Source organism: Grus americana, chromosome 3, assembly GCF_028858705.1.
Source record: "Grus americana isolate bGruAme1 chromosome 3, bGruAme1.mat, whole genome shotgun sequence".
Classification (NCBI taxonomy): domain Eukaryota; kingdom Metazoa; phylum Chordata; class Aves; order Gruiformes; family Gruidae; genus Grus; species Grus americana.
The window spans coordinates 22,015,760-22,035,566 of record NC_072854.1 but is presented as its reverse complement, the minus strand read 5'-3'; the positions used below and the strand labels follow the sequence as shown (position 1 = coordinate 22,035,566).

At 37.3% G+C, this 19,807-nt stretch overlaps 1 protein-coding gene across 2 annotated transcripts; it reads left to right on the top strand.

The window, feature by feature from the left end:
• The first annotated feature begins 56 nt into the window (after positions 1-56).
• Positions 57-18,397, top strand: ACP1 (acid phosphatase 1). 2 transcript variants are annotated; one of them, XM_054818889.1, is made up of 6 exons: positions 57-206; positions 8,624-8,697; positions 8,962-9,075; positions 13,490-13,551; positions 15,847-15,952; positions 16,865-18,397. In XM_054818889.1, the coding sequence occupies exons 1-6, from the start codon at positions 164-166 to the stop codon at positions 16,940-16,942; spliced, it is 477 nt and encodes a 158-aa protein (XP_054674864.1). In that variant the 5' UTR covers positions 57-163; the 3' UTR covers positions 16,943-18,397. The 2 variants fall into 2 exon arrangements, with proteins under 2 accessions (XP_054674864.1, XP_054674863.1); XM_054818888.1 differs by lacking the exon at positions 8,962-9,075 and adding an exon at positions 8,793-8,906 and having other exon boundaries at positions 58-206.
• Positions 18,398-19,807: the final 1,410 nt, after the last annotated feature.

Here is a 19,807-nt window from a genome sequence, read left to right as displayed (position 1 = left end):
GTGCATACACTTGTGCTTGGCAGAGTTTCACGGTTCGCCCTTTTTTCTCAAATCAGGCAAAAAATGTAGTCGGCTGTAGCGGCCGGTGCCGTAAAGCGAGGCGCAGGCGGCGCGACAGCCGGGAAGGTCCCTTCCTTGGGTGGCTGGTTGGCTTCGAGCGAAGATGGCGGCCGGGGAGGTGAAGTCGGTGCTCTTCGTGTGCTTGGGTGAGCGTGCCGAGGGGAGAGACGGGTCTTCTCCCGTTCTCCTCCCACCGCTCTTGGTCGGGGGTACCGGGCGGGGGTGTAGGGAGCGCGGTGAGGCGGCTGCCGCGGGAGCGGTTCCGCCCGGTGGGGTTGCGCGTAGGCCTGCCCCGGCAGCCGCACGCGTCCCGCCCGAGGTGGCTCTGGGGATGTCTGCCTTCTCGGGGAGGGCCGGAGTAGTGACTGAGGAGGAGGGCAGAAAGCAGTATCCCATCTCCTTCCCGTTTGTCTTTGTGATAGATCGGAGTAATCGGTAGGAAGTAGCACGTGAAATCCAGTGTTGGTAAACACGAAGGTTATGTGTGGGGAAGAGCGGCTTCTAAATACGCATTAACCAGCGTGAGCTCTGAATTAACTACTGCTCCTCCAGAGCAGCACTGAGTGGTGGTTATGAATAGCTTTCTGAAACGGGCTGCTCAGTGCTTAGCTTTTAGCACAGCAAGGAGGGAACGGAGACCCCGCCAGCCAAGTGTCCTGACGTCACATGTCCTCATGGACGCGCTCTGCAGTTCTGAGCACCTGATGTTAAAAAGGGAGACAAAACGCTCATAAGAATAACCGAAGTTAGTGGAACAGTCTCTGTAAGAAGAGAGAAAATATATTAGGTGTTTAAGTAAGAAAAAGAAACTCTTTTTGTTAAAAAAAAAAAAGAGATTCTGTGTGTTTAATTTGGGAATCTCATGTCATGAGAAGTCATGGAAAACAAGTGTAAATGGGATCAGAAAGGGTTTGGATGCTTTCCTGAAGCTTAAGACAATTGATTACTGATAAGCAAGATGATCTTCTGCATCTTCACAACCAACAAATTGCTACTTGACTAGATGGATTACAGGGCCGGGCCGTGTTTTGTACATGCTTTCTCTAAACATCTGCTTCTGCTCCCTTTTGGGGATAACAAGCTAGATGGCTCTTTGATGTAGGAGGGCTTTTAGCATTACCTGCTTCATAGCCCTTATAATCTTACTTATGTGCTGAGAGTTGATCCCTGTTAATCCCTGGCATTTTGCCAGTTTTGTTACAAAACCATTGCTTAATATGGGGGTTTTTTGTTATCTGCTTTTCCGTTGTAATAAGAGAAATGCAGATTAATTGAATAGCAAAACAAGAGTTTAGTTTTGTGTAATATGTTCTGATGTTTACCTTAAAGTCAGCTCCTAATAATAATTTAGGGAAAACATTCTTTAGTAAGGGATTATCAGTTGCTGTATGTTTGGGAGCCAGTGGCCTAGACAAACATTTTTGTAAAAAAAATGTAATTAGTATGCATCCTACTTTCCAAACACTGTGTTCTAAAGGCAGTAATAATCTTCACGAAATTACTCGTATGTATCTATGGGTCTGTAAGCCCATGGTGGTGATTTGTACTGTAAGAAGTTCCTAATCAAGTTGAGTCTCTGATGAACTGTTATTAGTGGAAGATAATGTAATAATTTAGGTATGAAGTGAAATTACTAATATTAAACTTGAGGAAAGGGTGAATAAGTTAAGACAGATGTTGATGGGATGGATTTTTTTAAACAAATGTTGTAAATACCTTTTAAATTTCCTCTTCTATGTTACTGGGTTATAAAAAAATAACCATAATGGTATGTGGTGTGTGACACAAAATCTAATTGACATGACAAGCACTTCTTTTTTTCCAGTCAAATATATACTCTTTTCAGTTAAGTTTTGAAGGCAACTTGTTTCTTTTTCCTGCTTTAAGTTTGTTTATTTTTTATTAGTCTTGAAGAGTGATACTTAGGCCTTAATAGATTTTTTCCTCCTAAATTTTATTAGAAATAATACCTATGGTTATTGCTGAAAAGAGTACTAAACAGATTTCTAGAACTGCATTTATTTGTAGTATTCTGTGCTGATTAATAAAGCACATTAATTCTGAAGTTTGCCATGTTCAGTGAGAGCTGATCCCCAAAAGTACAAGCCTTCATCACAAATTAAATTTTCTTTCTTTGTTATTTTGAAAGAAAATGATTACTGAAATATCTATCGACTGTGTTCTTTGTTTGTAATGATAAGCAGATATTCATTACACAACAAAATACAATCTAGTTAATGTGCATAACTACGTTAATGATAAGGGTTCCTCATCACTGAGAAATAAATGAAGCACCCAGCACAACATATGTAATTACAGTATATGAAAAGACACCAGGAAATAATTTTTTTTTCATTTAAGGCAAAGAAATAATTAAAACTGGAGGTGAACCAAAATGCAGTTTGCTCTTTTTACACTTATGTAGCTCACTAATTAATGGTTGAGCTCCAGAAATCAGCTTAATATGATGCTGTGTTACATAAGTCAGCCTCTTTTTCTCTGATGACTCGTCCACTATAACATAACAAGCTGCATGGGCATCTTAGACCAGGCACTGCCTTACTGATGTCCTCCGTGTATGGAGGAACAGTTGTAACACAGGTGAACAGTAAGCAAAGTGGTTTTGGCTGTGTCCTCAGAAAATTGATTTCAGTTTCCTAGTTCAGTTGTCACAATCCATTATATGCATTTAGATAAAGCCAAATACCAGGCTTCATGGGACAAAACACCATTTATAGCTGCAGAATGGGAAATTAATAGCTTGGATAAGACATTGAAGAAGTCATGGAAAACAGCTGCTGTAATGAGGCTTCTTAGCAAGCTGACAGAAAGAACTAATGCCATTTTTTGGATAAAGAAGAGAATGTTAGATAAACCTAAGAAAAACACCTTGCTTTTGTGCAGCATTGGTAAGATAGCTGTAAGAAAACAATGCCTTGTTTAATCTGTGTTTCAGAATGATGCAGAGCTAGAGAGTCGAAAGCATGATTGTAAAAGCAATCTTGGAATTGGAAAATAAGATATGCTAAAAATGTTAAGAGCCTGATTGTTGTGAGTAGATGTTTATGTGTTGAAAACTTTTCTTTTTACTGGGGAACCTTCAGGCTGCTGGGAAAAGCATAATGTTCCAGTAGTTGTTAACTCAGTATAATTAATCTTGCTGCAGGGAAAGATCTTTAAAATGTGAACATTCAGCTAATTAGTTGATGGTTTGACTACCATGAATCCTGGCAAGTCATATTGCTATTGATATTGATTACATCAACTAAACCTTGACTGGCGAGGGACTTTGAAACCTAGTGCTCCTATAGACATCCCAATTTAGATATCTTGAGCCAAAATTGAGTTCTGTTTCACTCTGGGGCCCCCAACATAAGAGGGACATGGAGCTCTTGAAGCAAGTCCAGAGGAGGGCCACAGAGATGATCAGAGGGCTGGAGCACCTCTCCTATGAAGACAGGCTGAGAGAGTTGGGGTTGTTCAGCCTGGAGAAGAGAAGGCTCCAGGGAGATCTTATTGCAGCCTTCCAGTACCTGAGTAACTACAATAAAGCTGGAGAGGGACTGTTTACAAGGGCATGGAGTGATAGGACAAGGGGTAATGGCTTTAAACTGAAATAGGGTAGATTTAGATTAGATACAATGAAAAAATTCTTTACTATGAGGGTGGTGAGACACTGAAACAGGTTGCCTGGAGAGGTTGTGGATGCTCCATTCCTGGAAGTGTTTAAGGCCAGGTTGGATGGGGCTTTGGGCAATCTGGTCTAGTGGAGGGTGTCCCTGCCCATGGCAGGGGGGTTGGAACTAGGTGATGTTTGAGGTCGCTTCCAACCCAAACTGTTCTATGATGTATATACGCACAAACATATGCTAAGATTCAACTTCTGAGAGAAATCCCACTGTGTTGGTAGTGGGGGAATGTATGGAAGTTAGATGATGTCATTTAGGTAGCTATATACTTGGGTGTTTCAGATAAAGAATGTAAGTATTTAATGAAATTGTAAATAGAAATGCCAGGGAATCTGGACTAAAATCAGAGCCTTGAATGGTCCCTTAGAAAGCTAACTGAATGCTGAGTGTGACAAAATAGACTTAACTGAAAAGAACTAGGAATCATGATGAAGTTCAGATGGGAATTTGAGTACAGAATGGAATAGAGTGAGTACTAAGTTTTAAACACTTGCTTATGAAGGGAACCTGATGGATGGTTCAGATGATACTGGGAAGCAGTATTATAGTCACTCAGATGAACTGACTATGTATGGAAAGATAAGTAGAGTTAAAAGCAGGTTTTTAAATGTGAGGGGATGAAAGCTAGTAAAACTTCTGTTACAAACAGCAGACAGAAAAACGAAGAAGAGAAAATCATCTATTTGCATTTGGAAAGGTCTGAAAGAGTTAAAAAGCTGAATAAGGAACAATGAAGACACAAAAATGATTAAGGGAATAGATTATTAGATCAGCAGTACCTAGAGATGAGATATGGACCTGAGCGTGAAATGAATTCCAAGTTGTCTTTCCTGTCAGTAGAAGCAACACTTCATTACTGTATGGGAATAGGTTAAAGGTTAATGCACAGACTGGAGTAAGAACTCAAAAAATTAAGCATTGGCTTGGATAACCATCAGTGGACTCCTTGTCCCTAGAAGATGAGTGAGAAAGCATGACTCTCTAAAAGTGATCAACAAATGGTTCCAGTACTGATTCTGTGATTGAAATTTAAGTCTCTTATCCTTGAATCATCATATTTGGAGAAGTTTGTAGGATTTATTTCAATGGGCGGACTCTGTGTGAGTACCTTGGGTACTAGTTTTCTATGACTGACAATGTCACTACAACTTAAAGAGCTTGAAATTTAAAAAAATGAAGAGAGAAGGTGGAGATTCAGAGAACTTTGATATTGTTCTCCTCTACATAAAAGGAGCATGATCAGATTAATCAGAAATACAACAAAGAAGAAAGGATCACCAGAGGAGGACAGGTAGCAAAGATAAGGTTTTGATAACTTCAAAGGAAAATATGGTTCAAGTCCAAGGAGGAATCTTTCTGTGAGATTTCTCCCTTCATTCCTCAAGTATGGCTGTCAATCCGTAACTTAGGAAATACTGTGCACCTATGAGGAACCTCAACAAAGCCTGGAAAGATGTGTGGGATGTAAAACTGGGCATGAAATGGATGGAAATTATAGTGGGAAAGGGATGATGACTGGAAGACGAGGATTGAAGTTTGCATATGTCAGTGAGATAAGATAGGGCTTTACATTAATGATGAGATGAACAGTAACAGTTGCAAGGAATAGCATGGCTGAACAGAGTTGGTTAGGACGAAAATAATATTGCAGAGTATGCAGAGATAAGAGCTTCTATACAATCAGTTCTGGGATTCTGTCCATAGTCCCCAAGAATTGATTTGAATGGTGATTGCAGTTCCGTAATAGTGTTAATACCTCCAGTAATAACTGGAAAGTTTCATCATGGAAGACATTAATTTTTAAGTCACAAACTAGGTTACATGTTTGTTACAAAAAGAATGTAACTGCAGTTTTTAGTTATTGCTGGAAGTGGTAGTTAATATATTTAATCAGTGAGTGATCATGGTGCCGTTCATCATGATATTTGATATATCATCAAAGATAACATCTATTGCATTTATTTTAAGTAGTGAGCAGGTTACACAAGAGTGAAAATTTGGGACAAGTCATTCAATCCAGGTAAAGCAGAAGGTTAAATAGAAAAAGCCACAAAGGATTTATTTCAGAAGTACCATTTTGAAATTCTGGGAGGTAGTTAATGAATTAGTAGGACCAATAGTATTAATCATTGCTTATTACTGAAATTTTGAGTGTAGTAATGAAACTTACTGTTCATGCACAGTTGTGTGGGACCATTCATACAGAGGAAAAATATTGTACAGGAAGAAGTGGATGGCTTCAGCAGCTGGTCTAATGGAAATAGAATTTAATAGTTTAGAAAGAAAACTTAAAGGTCAGCTGTTTGAAGCAACAGAGAAAGAGAATGGACAAATTAGAAGTAGGGGATTATGATTGCAAATTTGATACTCATGAAGGAGTTAGATGTGATTGTGGTAGGTTATTTTCAAAAGAGCTAAGTAAATATTTCAGACTTTTTTTAAAAAAAAAAAAAACAAATCAGTGAAAACTTTTCCTGAAGTGTAGTCTGTGGTTTTCTTTTTATTCAAGAAAAACAAATTCAAATTAGAACAAGTGTAGAGTTGGCTTAACTGGAGTGATTAGATAAGGGTCAGTTAATTTCATGAGGAGAATGGGAGCTTGGTTTGTTTAGTTCAGCACAGCTGTGCTTGACAAGGGTTCTGTATCTGTTGAAGGAAAGAAGACTTTTTAAGACACAGAGATGTTAAACAAGATCAGATGAGCATAGACTTCCAAGAATAAATATTAAGTGGGAGTTGGAAGGTTTCTGGCTACCACAGGAAATGAGTATCTGGAATAGCCTTTTAAGATAGATGATGCTTTTTAAAAGAAAGCTTGATGTGTTTATAAGAGAAGTGATGCTGTACATATCTGCAATATCAAAGGATTTGGCTCAATGATTATGACAGTGATTTTCTATGATTCTGTTATTTTTCTGTCTTATGCTGTATGTTACCATGTTCCCTTTGTTTACTATTCAAATTATATTGTTTAATGCTTGCTTACTCTATATTAAAGAAGCAAGATTTATTTTTTAATTTATTACCATATTCTTTAACTTTTTTGTAATTAATAAGTACTAACCTGTTTTCTCACTTTATAAATAAAACTAGGTTTTTTCCAGCTTTATTTTTCTTCCAAGACCAATTTAGTTTCTCTGCTTGGAATAAACTAGTTCAAACAAAGGAAATAGTGTGTTTTCTCCTGGAAGAAGATCTACTGCCATCAAAATTTACTTAATGTTTCAGCAAGATCAGTTTCTCAGTGGTCAGCCAGTTTCTTTTGCCCATTTGGTGATTTGATGTTCTCTAAAATTTTGACAACAAATTTGTATTACTTCAGTGATTCACTTCCTGGTGGTTTTTTTTAATAGTTGGCATGATTGACAGCAAATTATTAAATGCCCAGATCATAGCAGCTTCTTTCTCTTTAGCAGTGAAGTATCTACTTTGATATTTTGTTTGAAAATATAGGCATGAAAATGAGGCTAAGTGACTGTTGGCTGATTGACAGCACTTCAGCTTTGCCATCAGTTACATTTTGTTCCTAATCCTCCATATTTTGGACCAAAAAAAATTGGGAAAATTTCTTTTCCTGAGGTGTTTTTTTAGAGCTTGTGTAATTGATTTCTTTTTGGGAGTTTTGGGATTGGTATCTGGAAGCTGCTTTTGACAAGGGTTCAGTTTGACCTGCAGTGACTTCAAGAGCATTTCTACTACAGGTTGTTCAGCCATTTCACTACGTTGGTTCCACAGTGGTCATGGCTGTGTTTTGGAATTGTCCCAAGAGTTTTTGTTAACTGTTAACAGGTAGTAATGTAAATACTTCAGGCAAATATTAATGATTCTCCAGTAAAGCATTAGTTGAAATTTGCCAGTGTGTAGGAAGATTTGAAGATAAAGATGATTTGCTGCCATTTAAATTCCGTAATTTTGCCTGGTCTTCTGTGATCACAGATTCTTTGTGGAGAAGAGCAATGTGCTTATACAATATTCTTCCTATTTATTTTAATAAGTTATATCTTTTCATATAATACGCATTTCAGGAGGCTGATGGATAGTACAGAATCATGGAATGGTTTGGGTTGGAAGGGACCTCAAAGTTCCAACCCCCTAGTTCCAACCCCCCTGCCATGGGCAGGAACACCCTCCACAGGACCACATTGCCCAAAGCCCCATCCAACCTGGCCTTGAACACTTCCAGAGATGGGGCATCGACAGCCTCGCTGGGCAACCTGTTCCAGTGCCTCACCACCCTCACAGTAAAGAATTTCTTCCTAATACCTAATCTAAATCTACCTTCTTTCAGTTTAAAACCATTCCCCCTTGTCCAGTTGCTGCAGCCCCCTTTATATGTACAAAGGCTGCAAATAAGATCTCCCCAGTCCTCTTCTCCAAGCTGCACAACCCCAATTCTCATTCAGAGGTGTTCCAGCCCTCCTCTGGACCCACTCCAACAGGTCCATGTCTTTCCTGTACTGGGGACCCCAGAGCTGAATGCAGTACTCGAGGTGGGGTCTCACCAGCAGAATCAACTCCCTCGACCTGCTGGCCACGCTTCTTTTGATGCAGCTCAGGATAGAATTGGCTCTCTGGGCTGTGAGCGCATGTTGCCAGCTTATGTCCAATTCTTCACCCACTGGTATCCCCAAGTCCTTCTCCACAAGACTGCTCTCAATCCTGTCATCCCCCAGCCTGTATTGATACTGGAGATTGCCCCAACACACGTGCAGGAGTCTGGCTTTCCACCCTTGCAGAATCTCTTGGGTTATAACAACATAAGCAAACCACGTTCTACCTAAGTAAATAAAAATCTGTGCTGACAAATCCAGTTATTGATTTTTTTGTTGTTGTTTTTTTGTCTGAAGTTTCTATTTAATCTCCTGTTTCTGTAGGAAACATTTGTCGCTCTCCAATAGCTGAAGCAGTTTTTAGAAAACTTGTAACTGATGAAAAAGTTGAAAATAAGGTAAGCTGTTTATTTGTGTTCCTGCCTAAGAAATAACTGTCTCATAGCCAGCTAGTAGAAAGGAGACATAAAAATATAAATTTGTCTTTCTTTAGTGGAGGATAGACAGTGCAGCGACATCTACCTATGAAATAGGAAGCTCTCCTGACTATCGAGGACAGACTTGCATGAAGAAGCATGGCATTACCATGAATCATATTGCCAGGCAGGTACTGTACTTTAATTTTCTTTAAATATGTATATGTATTTGTTTTGTTGTTACAGTGGATGACAGACAGTGCTGCTGTTTCAGACTGGAACGTGGGGCGCTCCCCAGATGCAAGGGCTTTAAGCTGTCTAAGAAATCATGGCATTGAGACAGCACATAAAGCACGGCAGGTAGAAGAGAGTATATTTTCTTTCTTATTCGTACCCACGCTTTGTTTAGCCCTAACCATTACAAGCGCAGAAGTCATTTGACCGTTCATGGTTAAGCATTAAGTAATAAATACTATGTGCAATTTGTCAAAGTGGCCTAGCTCTTCTCGCTGAGGTTAGTGAGTTTCTTGTTGTTAAGCTTCATTGGAAGTATAACTAGGAAATGAAGCCATTTCTGCATTATAGGCTAACTCTAGCAATCTGTGATGCTTCTTTCAGCAAGAATTTTCTTTTTTATTTAGCAGGTACAATACCTGTTCACCCATCACAAAAAGCTTCTGTTATTGCATGAAGGTCTTTTAAGAAAAATTAGAGCGCTAAATTAGAATGAAGGCACTCAAACCCAAGATTAGTAGCACAGTTGGTGGTAAATTCAGAGGAAAATGTATCCTTGAAGCATTCTTAAGTCAGAGACAGGTTTGTCACTTAGTGAAGTCATCTAAGTTTTACTAAAACTCATTTCGGTTGTCATTAACAAAAGTGTGTATTTCCATGCTGCATTCCAGCGAGATTGGAAATAAATGCGTCTGCATCTATTTTAATCATTCAGACACTCAAATAAATGCACATAACTTCAGTTAACTATTCTCTGGATATAAGATACTCCTTCAGGGCTTGACCTTTACGTAGCTTGAGTTTATGCCACTAGTTCTTGTACTGACAAAGAGATCAAGTAGTCTTATTATCTTCCATTTCTGTTCCCTTCAGAATTTTACTAGACCTTACTGAGGTCATATTTACCTTCTTTACTTTCAAAGACTACATGTTTAGTTTTTTAACTTTTTAAAATAAATTCCCTCAATTAGTCAGTTGCCCTCTGCTGACCTCTCCTGATGCTAATCTCAGTTACATAAGATGACAAACAGGACTGAGCACAACATTGTTTCAGATTTGCAGTGTTTTACTATTAGAATACCAGAAAAAGTCTGTTGTGATCTTTTCCTTTTACAAGTTCTGGATTTACTATTTATCAGTGCTTACAAACAGCATTATTTATCATTATACGAGCTAAATAGTACTGAAACTAACCAGTCAGTATTTCAGTCACAGTAGTGTTAATGTGTTTGTATTCTTAAAAGATAAGCCTTGGGAACTTGGGAACTGTTCTTGTGTATTACTAGAGTGGTTTATGAGCAGTTAAACTAAAGCAAGGCATCCAAACCCAGTTGATCCTCTGCCTTGAACCAAATCTATATATCCTTCTTTGTCAGAGAGGGAATTAAAACTTTAATGAAGACATTTGCTTATGCATTCTGGCAAATGAAGAGATTTTTAAAGCAGAAGAGGGTAAGGTGTTACATATACAGGGAGAGAAAATTACAAGAATGAGACAATAAAATGACAGACTAACAATGAAAATTTGTCATCCCAGTACAAGCAGTTTCCTTTATTAAGAAAAAATTCAAATCCCTAAACTACAGGTAACTCTTCATTTTGTATCGATGTTAACTGTGTAACCCCAGCATTATTTTTTTTTTTTTCCAAACTTCTGTCAAATGGTCTCTGCTGACTTTCTAACCTGAGTGGACCTGGTAACGGTCTCATAGTACTTCTCGAAAGAGAGGGACTCTACAATGTAGAATAGGACTTTTCAGAGTGGTCAGGTTAGTACAGGTGGAAGTGTATTTGTTTCCCTATTAGACACAAACAAGGATAGAATTTTGTGTGTGACTTGTTTCAGAACAGATTAAGAAAGATTTAATACAGAAGCTGCAGAAATAGGAGGGATTTGTCTTCTGTTGCCTTCGAAATACTGTCATAAGATGACTACATCATGCAATTATCCTCTTCACTACTGTAGAAAACTGTTACCTACCCAGTGAAAGGCACTTTCTTTCATGAAATTTTGTGCATAATTATGATAATCATGGATTGTATCTTTTTTTATTCAAAACTGACATAAATGCTACAAGAATGATTTATGTAAGGAGAATGTTATATTGGTTACATCCTACCATCATATACAGTGATCATTTCAGTGAATTTTAAGTGAGAAGTGAAGTATAAAAATAAATGTATATATTTATGTATAAAATAAAGAGTTTGTTAACATTTTAGTTGAGGGTAGATTGCTGTATGTTTATGCACCCATTGAAATTCTCTAAGCTCTTAGTCTTCGTGCACAAAACAGGTATTAATCAGTTTTGCTTTTGTTCATGCTGAGGCCAAAATTGATTTCTGTATGACTCATACCGTGCATTTGCCTTAAATAGGAAATTGAGATTAGAGGAAGGTTGTATTAACCACTCTTTCACAGCTGGATAAATTTGAGGACTACTGCCTCTCTTTGGTTTTTAGACAGAGGAGATTTCCCTTCTGTAAACAAAGGGAAATATTTAACAAATAAACTGGAATTATAATGTGTTTCTTCATTGATGGTCTTTAATAATGGTTGTATGCATTTTTTTAATGTAAAGTTACTGTCTGTGCAGTTCCATCCAAAGTTGACTACTTGAGCTCTCTACTACTTTTCTCAAAATGTACATAAATTCTTATGTCCTCAATTTCTTCCTCCAAAATTCTAGTTTTCATAGTTTTGAGGAATGTCTTCAGTTCACTGGAGTTTGCTCAGTTAAGCTTTTTGTATCTGATATTACTGTAGGGCTTAAGAGCACAAGTCAGCCAGTAATCTTGTTTTTAGGGCTGCATTTGCAACTGTGTTAGTGCTGGTTCATGGGGAACTATGAACTGTCAAGTTGTCAAATATACAGAGAGAATGGGAAGTGTGGCAGGTGTGTTCCTCCTTTTCACTCTTTTTTATTTTATTCTTACATATGTCTGTACCACAAAGAAATCTGTGCTCGCGTATTTTTGTAGGGGCCAGTGTTTAGCTCTGTAGAGCAATCAGAAGCAGCTCGTAGAGGTACTGCTTAGTGTTGCCAGGAAAAGGGAGCTATTTCCATTGCAAAAATATTTTCGTAGGTCAAAGGCACTGCATGAATACAGCAAATATTTTTACAGTGAAAATAAACAAGTCTACATTAGTTTTCGCCATTAACCCTTTATTTTCAAATGCCCCCCGCCCGCATCCCCCATTCTCCTGTGTGGAATGTTTCATTTATGGCTTTAGTCTCGTGATAATTTCTGTAGGTCTTTCCTTACTCCCTGTTATGGGAGCTTAATCAGTATGTATTTGCTGTTTGCACAGAAATAATTGGGGGGGTTTTGCCATCTAAACCTTTTTTTTTAAGTATGTAAATAATTTTTACAAGTTAAAACTCTGACTTATAGGATAATGTGTTTTGCCTTTTTATCTGTTCACTTGCTTACTCACTTCTCCAGTCCATCCTTCCCAGAGACACCTGCCGGAAAATCCTGTACTGAACAAATTTTCCAAGTTTCTTGTTTATGATACTATACATAGGACTATGACTGAAATGCAGTCTTAATGAGAACCCATTATAGATTTTATTCCATTTATTCATCCTTATTATGGACACTTGGTTCAGATATGTTATACTAGCATACTCTGCAGTGTTGGCACAGTGTGGGACGATTTTACCTTAAGCTAAGGCTTAAATGTAAACTAAAATAATTATACTGGCAAAAATCTGCAGCCACCCTTATTCCAATACAGATAAACTGCTAACTTAAGTACTGCTATTATCTGCAACATTTGCCTGCCTGACTCTGAACTCAGATCTTGGAACTTAGTTAATATTCAAGTTTTGGAGTCAGTAAACTACAGGAAAGAAAAAGGACAGATGGTATGAAGGTAGGAAGATGTAGAATAGATCCCAGATTTTTTCATATCATACTGTAAATTTTGTCAAGTTATATGGCCTAAAATACTGTGAATGCATTTGTTTTTAAGAGATTGTAACTCATACCATGATATTTCAGTTTGAATTTCATTTGGTATCTTTTTCTGTATAGTGACAGATTTCTAGATTTGAAGGAAGTATTGCAACTGATTCCAGGTTACCTACGTTTTTGTTTTCCTATCAGGAAAGTAATTTGTTTACATTTTTATTGCATGGTTTTCATGACTGGAAACCTGCTTTAGTTTTAGTAATTGGAAAGCATTAGAAATGTCACTTGTAGTGATGTTTTAAGTTGATGCATGAGATGTTTAAAAAAAAAAATTGGTAAAATAACTAACTTGGGATTTTTGTGGAAAACTTGCAGAAATGTATAGATAATCGTGGTAAAATAACTAACTTGGGATTTTTGTGGAAAACTTGCAGAAGTGTATAGATAATCATGGCAGAGTATATTTAAAATGCCTTAACTTACTGTAAAAGTTGAAGGTACACAGTTTTATTCTTTCCACCTGTGTCTTAATAAATCAGAACTACAAAATTTGAAAATACTTTTTCCCCTTTTTATAAATCAAATGCAGTTTCTAGGCTAAAGCACATATTTTTAATTCTAGGTTACTAAAGATGATTTCCAGACCTTTGATTATATACTTTGTATGGATGAGAGCAATCTAAGGTAATGTATGAAGAAATGGAACGAATTCATATGGATTACTTGTAGCGATGTCTCATAAGTCACTTTGAAGATAGATGTCATGTTTTACTGCTTAGCTTGTCTTGGGCTTTTTTTATTTTGGGGCTTTTTTTATAAGTGTGTGTGAATGATATCCTAATAGATGGATTCTTCACTTCTAAGAAGTGGTTTATTTGTGTGATACGTGCCACTCAAGGATTAAAGACATGGAAATTCAGTATACTTTGTGCTATAGATGTGCAGCTGATGCCTCTACAGTTAAGCATGAGGACATACTGTCTTGATCAAAGTGATCTGTTTTTCTAATTGCATAGAATCTAAAAGACACTGTGGAAACTTGGAAGGTATTAAATACAGTGGTTTGGTTTTTTTCTTTTTTTAATAGAAATTGAGCTCTGAAATAAGTAAGGTTGTTAGCTGGGGGAAGTGTTGTTTGTTACTGTTAGCCATGTTCTGTTTATTTAAGTGTATCTTCGAGACAATTTATGTTCTAGAAAGATTTGGTGAAGTAGCTGCCTAGTGTGGAAACTTGGATATCGTTAGCAAAATTTCTACTGAATTACATACATAGTGATGATTTGGGTTAAGGGGCTGAGCTTTAATAAACTACAAGTGTCAAAGTGCTTGTAAGGACTATTACTTGTTTGGGTTTTTTAAACTAACTTTACAAAAAAAACCCCCAAAGCACCACAACCAACAGCAAAACAAAACCCAAATAAAACCTTACTAGCGGCATGTAAAGACTTTTAGAAGCAGCACCACTTAACTGAATTAAGTATAATTTTGTTAAATTTTCTAGAATGTGTTGCATGACCTCTCTTACACAGCCTGCATGAGTGAAGGGTATATAACACTTGGCTTGATTGAAGCGTGTCAGGCAAAGATGTGACTAGGCTTACTTCTTTTTTCACTTGAATTCGTAAATGGAAACTTGCTTCTGTATTAACAATTTATGTATGAGCCATAGAGCAGAAGAAAAGTCACAACTATAATAGGGATAATGCTACTGCTACACTTAAGTTTCACCTTAAACTTGCACCCAGTTCAACCATTTTTCCCTGGGAACGCCTATTCGTAGCGCTAGGAAGGCAAGTTGATTTCAGATGTTGATGGAGGGCCTGTCGTATCAGAAAAGGAAGATTTGGGACATTCCTTTTCCTTAGTACCAGAGCTACCTGGCCCTCTCCTGTTCATTAAGTGGTATGCCAAAAGCCTTGAAGGAAATGGTTAGACTTTTTTTTTTAATAATAAAAGGCTAGAGAATTTATTGAAATCTGTAAATTCAAGCAATAACTTCTTAGTTGATAGAGGAGTCCTGATTTTTCTTCAAGAAAAAACAGTATTGTGGTGTCACTGCTATTTCTAAACTATCTGAAAATAATTTCTAAATCAGAATTAATAATTAGAATTTAATTTCTTAAAACTGATTATGCTTATGACTGTATTTTCAGGGTTTTTTGCCTTTTTTAATGCTGGGTAAGCAAAATAATTATTTGGTATGGAAATGTGTAATATTAAAATAATTTACTATGTTTTGGCTGTTCAGCATTGTGAAAATTACAGTACTGAGCTGCTTTTAATCTGAAGATGAGAGGTACATTTTAACTGCATTTGGGATCATGGATGGCCATTTGTCAGTAGATAGGGAAAATACCCTCCCCAAACCAGAATATTTTTCAATGGGAGGCAATGAAGAAGGAGGAGGAGGATGTGAGAACCGATGAAATGTTGTATTGTGTCAAAGAGAATACAGATCTTGCTCACTGATTTACCATTTTCTGTTAACTGAATGTAGTAGGACATCACATGAGTTAGAGGCAGTATTGAGAGACCTTGCAGCATACCAATTTAATGCACTGGTTTTGAACAGATGAGAGAAGCTTACTCATACTTCTGGAGAAATACCTAGATAATTTTCATTATTTTTGTTCAATACAAGCTAAAGGTGGATATTGAAAGTACTAATGATTGATTTGAGGAAGAAGTTGAGAAATTTACTGTTCCAAAGTTCTGTTAAGCCATAGGTCAAGTGCCTGACTGATGTTTATGCTCTGAATTAAGTGTATGTATGTGTCCTGCATTCTCAATTAAAAAAACAACTCCATACAACATGACACAAATGAAAACAAGCAGCAGCGCAGAGAGTCCACAGAATTGACTGAGTCCAGATGCATATTATTGTCCTGTGTTCTCTAGAAGTGGTCATGAGCATCTCATGATGATGCCAAAAAGTTGTGAAGAAAAATTCATGGGAAAATTTTATTTTCTCTTTTACAGAGATCTGAAAAGGAAAAGCAACCAAGTTAAAGACTGCAAGGCCAAAATTGAACTACTTGGAACTTATGATCCACAGAAACAACTTATTATTGAAGATCCGTACTATGTATGTGTAAGAAATTCTTAGGGTGGCTTGATTAAAAATTGTGTATGTGTAGTATATAATCTTTCCAGATGTCACCGTTGACATGTGATGTATAATCTGATGTTATACAGAGTCAAGTGTAAACATATGTTTTTAAATGACTTATCCCAGTAATTTATATTGTTTTGTTAGGAAGGGAAAACATGTCTTTATGCTTATAACAGTTATTTGAATTTAAATAATGCAGTGCACCTATATTTTTCAATATTGAGTGAAGCTCTGGTTGGTCAGCCTCCTTGCAAAGAGGATGTAATCGGGAAAGATAGAGACAAAGACATGGACAGAGATGGACAAAGAAGTTGAATAATACCAGCCAAGAGCAAGCAATTAGATTAAGGTTCTTTGGTTTAGGAAAGAAGTGGATGAAGATGCAGCAGGGTTCTATAAAATCTTGATAACATGGGAAAAGATGAATAAGGAATTGCTATTCATTACCCAAGAAGTAGAGAATATCAAGTGGCATTAGTGAGAAGCAGGTTCAAAACAGAGTTGGGTTTTTTTTCCCCTACACAGTGCTTCCTTAAACTGTGAAGCTCGACATACCAGGTTACTGTGAATGTTAAAGAAGAAAAGAAAAAAAAAAAAGACTTATAAGGACTCAAAAAGTGAATGGAAGAAATCTGTGAAGGAAAGTTCATCCAGGACTCTTGAATGCAAAGTCACAGTGTTTGGCTGTGGAAATTACTGAGCTGCAGGAAGTTCAAATTAGGAAGAAATATGCAAAAACTATCACCAAGTATTTATACTGTTCTTTTTCTTCCTTAATGTCAGTTATTTGCTATTACTGACAGCGGGAAACTAGTTTGCAAAAATGTTTTGTCTGAGCCAGTATTGCTATTCTTATGTTCTTTTTCCTCTGTTTTTTTTTTCTAGGGGAGTGAAAAGGACTTTGAAACCGTTTACGAGCAGTGTCTTAGATGCTGTAAAGCGTTTTTGGAGAAGTCTCATTAATGCTTCATCATTTTATTTCTACAAGAAAATAATTAGCTTCCCCTGAAATATGTAAGGTTTACTTGATTGATGTATTTAAATTGTAAAATTATGCCTCAGTAGGTTCAAAACTTTTTCAGTTTAATTTTATATTTCAGCTTTTGTGTCATCTAATTAACAAATATAGAAAAGTTCTAATTGGATTAGATCATCAACCATTTTGTCATACATCGATGTAATAATAAAGTGTATGTCATTCAGAATAAATATATCTGTAAACTCTTCCAGTGCTTTCTCACAAGCACTGCAAAAGTAACGTCTTGCTTCTTTGTGTGCTGTACTAACTAAACGGAGGTCTGCTCATTGTGCCCTTAGTGAGCTAATTTAAATCAACTTTCAGTGGGAGTCTGTGAGATAATACTTCACGTGTGCTAACTAAGGCGTGTTATCTTAGTATTGTTAGACAGCCGTTGGACTGAAGCTGTTTCATATTGAGCCTGCTGGACTCAACTGCTTGCAGCCAGCCAGACATTGGTCTTAGCACTATTTCAAAGCTTAAGCAAGCAAAACCTCTGTGTCTGTCATCAGGATCCTGTGAAAACGGGTTTTTATATCAGTTTAAATGCTCAGTTATTAAAAGAAGAAATATTTTTTGTTCTAATAGATTTTTATACTAATTAAGAATAAGTCAGTTCAGAAATAGTGATTTATGTTAATAGGACTTCTCTGGCTAGTCTTCCTTTGGGCTTGTGGTCACTTCCTAGCACACTGATGCAAGTACATGTGACAGCATTTATTTTGAAGACAAAACTGTTCAGCTTAAAAGCTTAAATGTGAAATGTATGTTTTGTATCTCATAGTAGTGAAATACTCAAATCCATGCAATATAACCAATGAGCAATTTGCTATAATCTGTTCCTGTGTGGGTGTTGGACAATATTTTCAGATTTACTCAGGAGAATGAATAGCCTGTCAAAAGTGTTCTCTGAGAGTATAGTTCAACCTGAAGACAGTCCATCTGTAATGTAATACAAAGTTAACAGAAGGCCAGTAAATACAAAGTTCTGCTCTTGAACAAAAATTGAATGGTTTTGTAAAGGTCCATGCCTTTTTGTCTGAACATCACCTTTCATTTCTGCCTTAGAAACATAAATGTACTGAGATGAGTAATGTGACTGATACCAACACTGGTATGGACTAGCAGTACCACACTATCTGTAAAACTGGATCTGTAAAACTTGCTTCCTTATTTATTTAGTCTTGGTTTTGTGGTTTTATGCACTAACCTCGGAAGTGGAAGTATTAAGGTATGATCTAATGTTAATCTCTGCCATAATGGGCATTTAAAATATTCCAGTGAAAGTAAAATAACTCAGAAGACTGAGAACGTGATGGTTTGTGCTTTCCATTCATGGCTGACTAGGAATTGAACCTGTAGTTTCCTATGTATTAAAGTTAAGATTTAAAAACCTTAAATCTTTGTCTTTGAGCTGCTGGGGTAACAGAGAGAAGATAAAAGGGTGGTGGTGTTTATCTTCACTAGGCTTAGGAATCTTCCTGTAAAGTGATACTAAGTCAAAACTATTTGTATTAAATTCAGTTCAGATTTTAAAAGTTTCAGCCTTGAGGTATATTTTCAGCAAGTAATCTATTGGCTAAATAATTCACTAGCTCTACTGGGAGGAAAAAGCTGATTGATTGATTTTATCCTTAGTGGCTTTCTTTTGGAGGAGGGGAAGGAGAGCACCATAATATTTTAAAAGAATTTGTAGAATACAAGAATACAGAACAGGAATTGCCTTCAGGAGGAACAATTGCACAGTACTGTTATTTGGGTTCCACAAGAAGCGGTGAGCATAGGATTAATACACAAATTGTGTATCATACAGATGACTAAGCTCTTACAGGTTTAAAATACCACTCATGAAAAATGTAATGTTGAATGAAAAAATACAGAACTGACTCCTCCTTCCCCCTCTCCCCCACCACAGCTTGTTTTAGTTTGGGTAGAAAGGTTATACCTAAGACTAAATGAAAAAAAAAAACAAAAAACCCTGCTATAGTATAATTTTATCTTCTGTCAAAGCATGCTAACTTCTGCTAAATCTAGTGAAAACTTCCATGGGATTAACTTAGTGTATTGGGTTTGCGTGACAAGGTTTTGGTAGCGGGGGGGCTACAGGGGTGGCTTCTGTGAGAAGCTGCTAGAAGCTTCCCCGTGTCTGATGGAGCCAATGCCACCCGGCTCCAAGGTGGACCCGCTGCTGGCCAAGGCCAAGCCCATCAGCAATGGTGGTAGCACCTCAGGGATAATGTAGTTAAGAAGGGGGGAAAAAACGCAAGAGAAATTGCAGCCAGAGAGAGGAGTGAGAATATGTGAGAGGAACAACTCTGCAGCCAGCCAGGTCAGTGCAGAAGGAGGGAGAGCAGGTGCTCCCAGTTGAGTCTATTTTGCCCATGATGGTAATTGGTGAGTGATCTCTCCCTGTCCTTACCTCGACCCACGAGCCTTTTGTTGTATTTTCTCTCCCCTGTGCAGCTGAGGAGGGGAGTGATAGAGTGGCTCTGGTGGGCACCTGGCCTCCCGACAGGGTCAACCCACCACATGGATTTTATATTTGTTTATTAAGTCATTAAATAAATTACTATTTTCCTTTTGCAAGGAAATTTTCTAGAAAGTTTTTATTTAACCAGTTTTCAGGTGCCCTACTACAAAAAGATATATACTAATTTAAACTCCCATGTTAAGTGCTATGTTGTGGTCTGATTTCAGTCGGTGGAACCACAGAGAAGCACAGAGTTCCACTTGCATGTTTAGGGCAGGTGAGGAGCTAAGTGAGCCCTGTAGCAGTAATTCCTTTAACTAGCAGTTTTTTGGTGTGCATG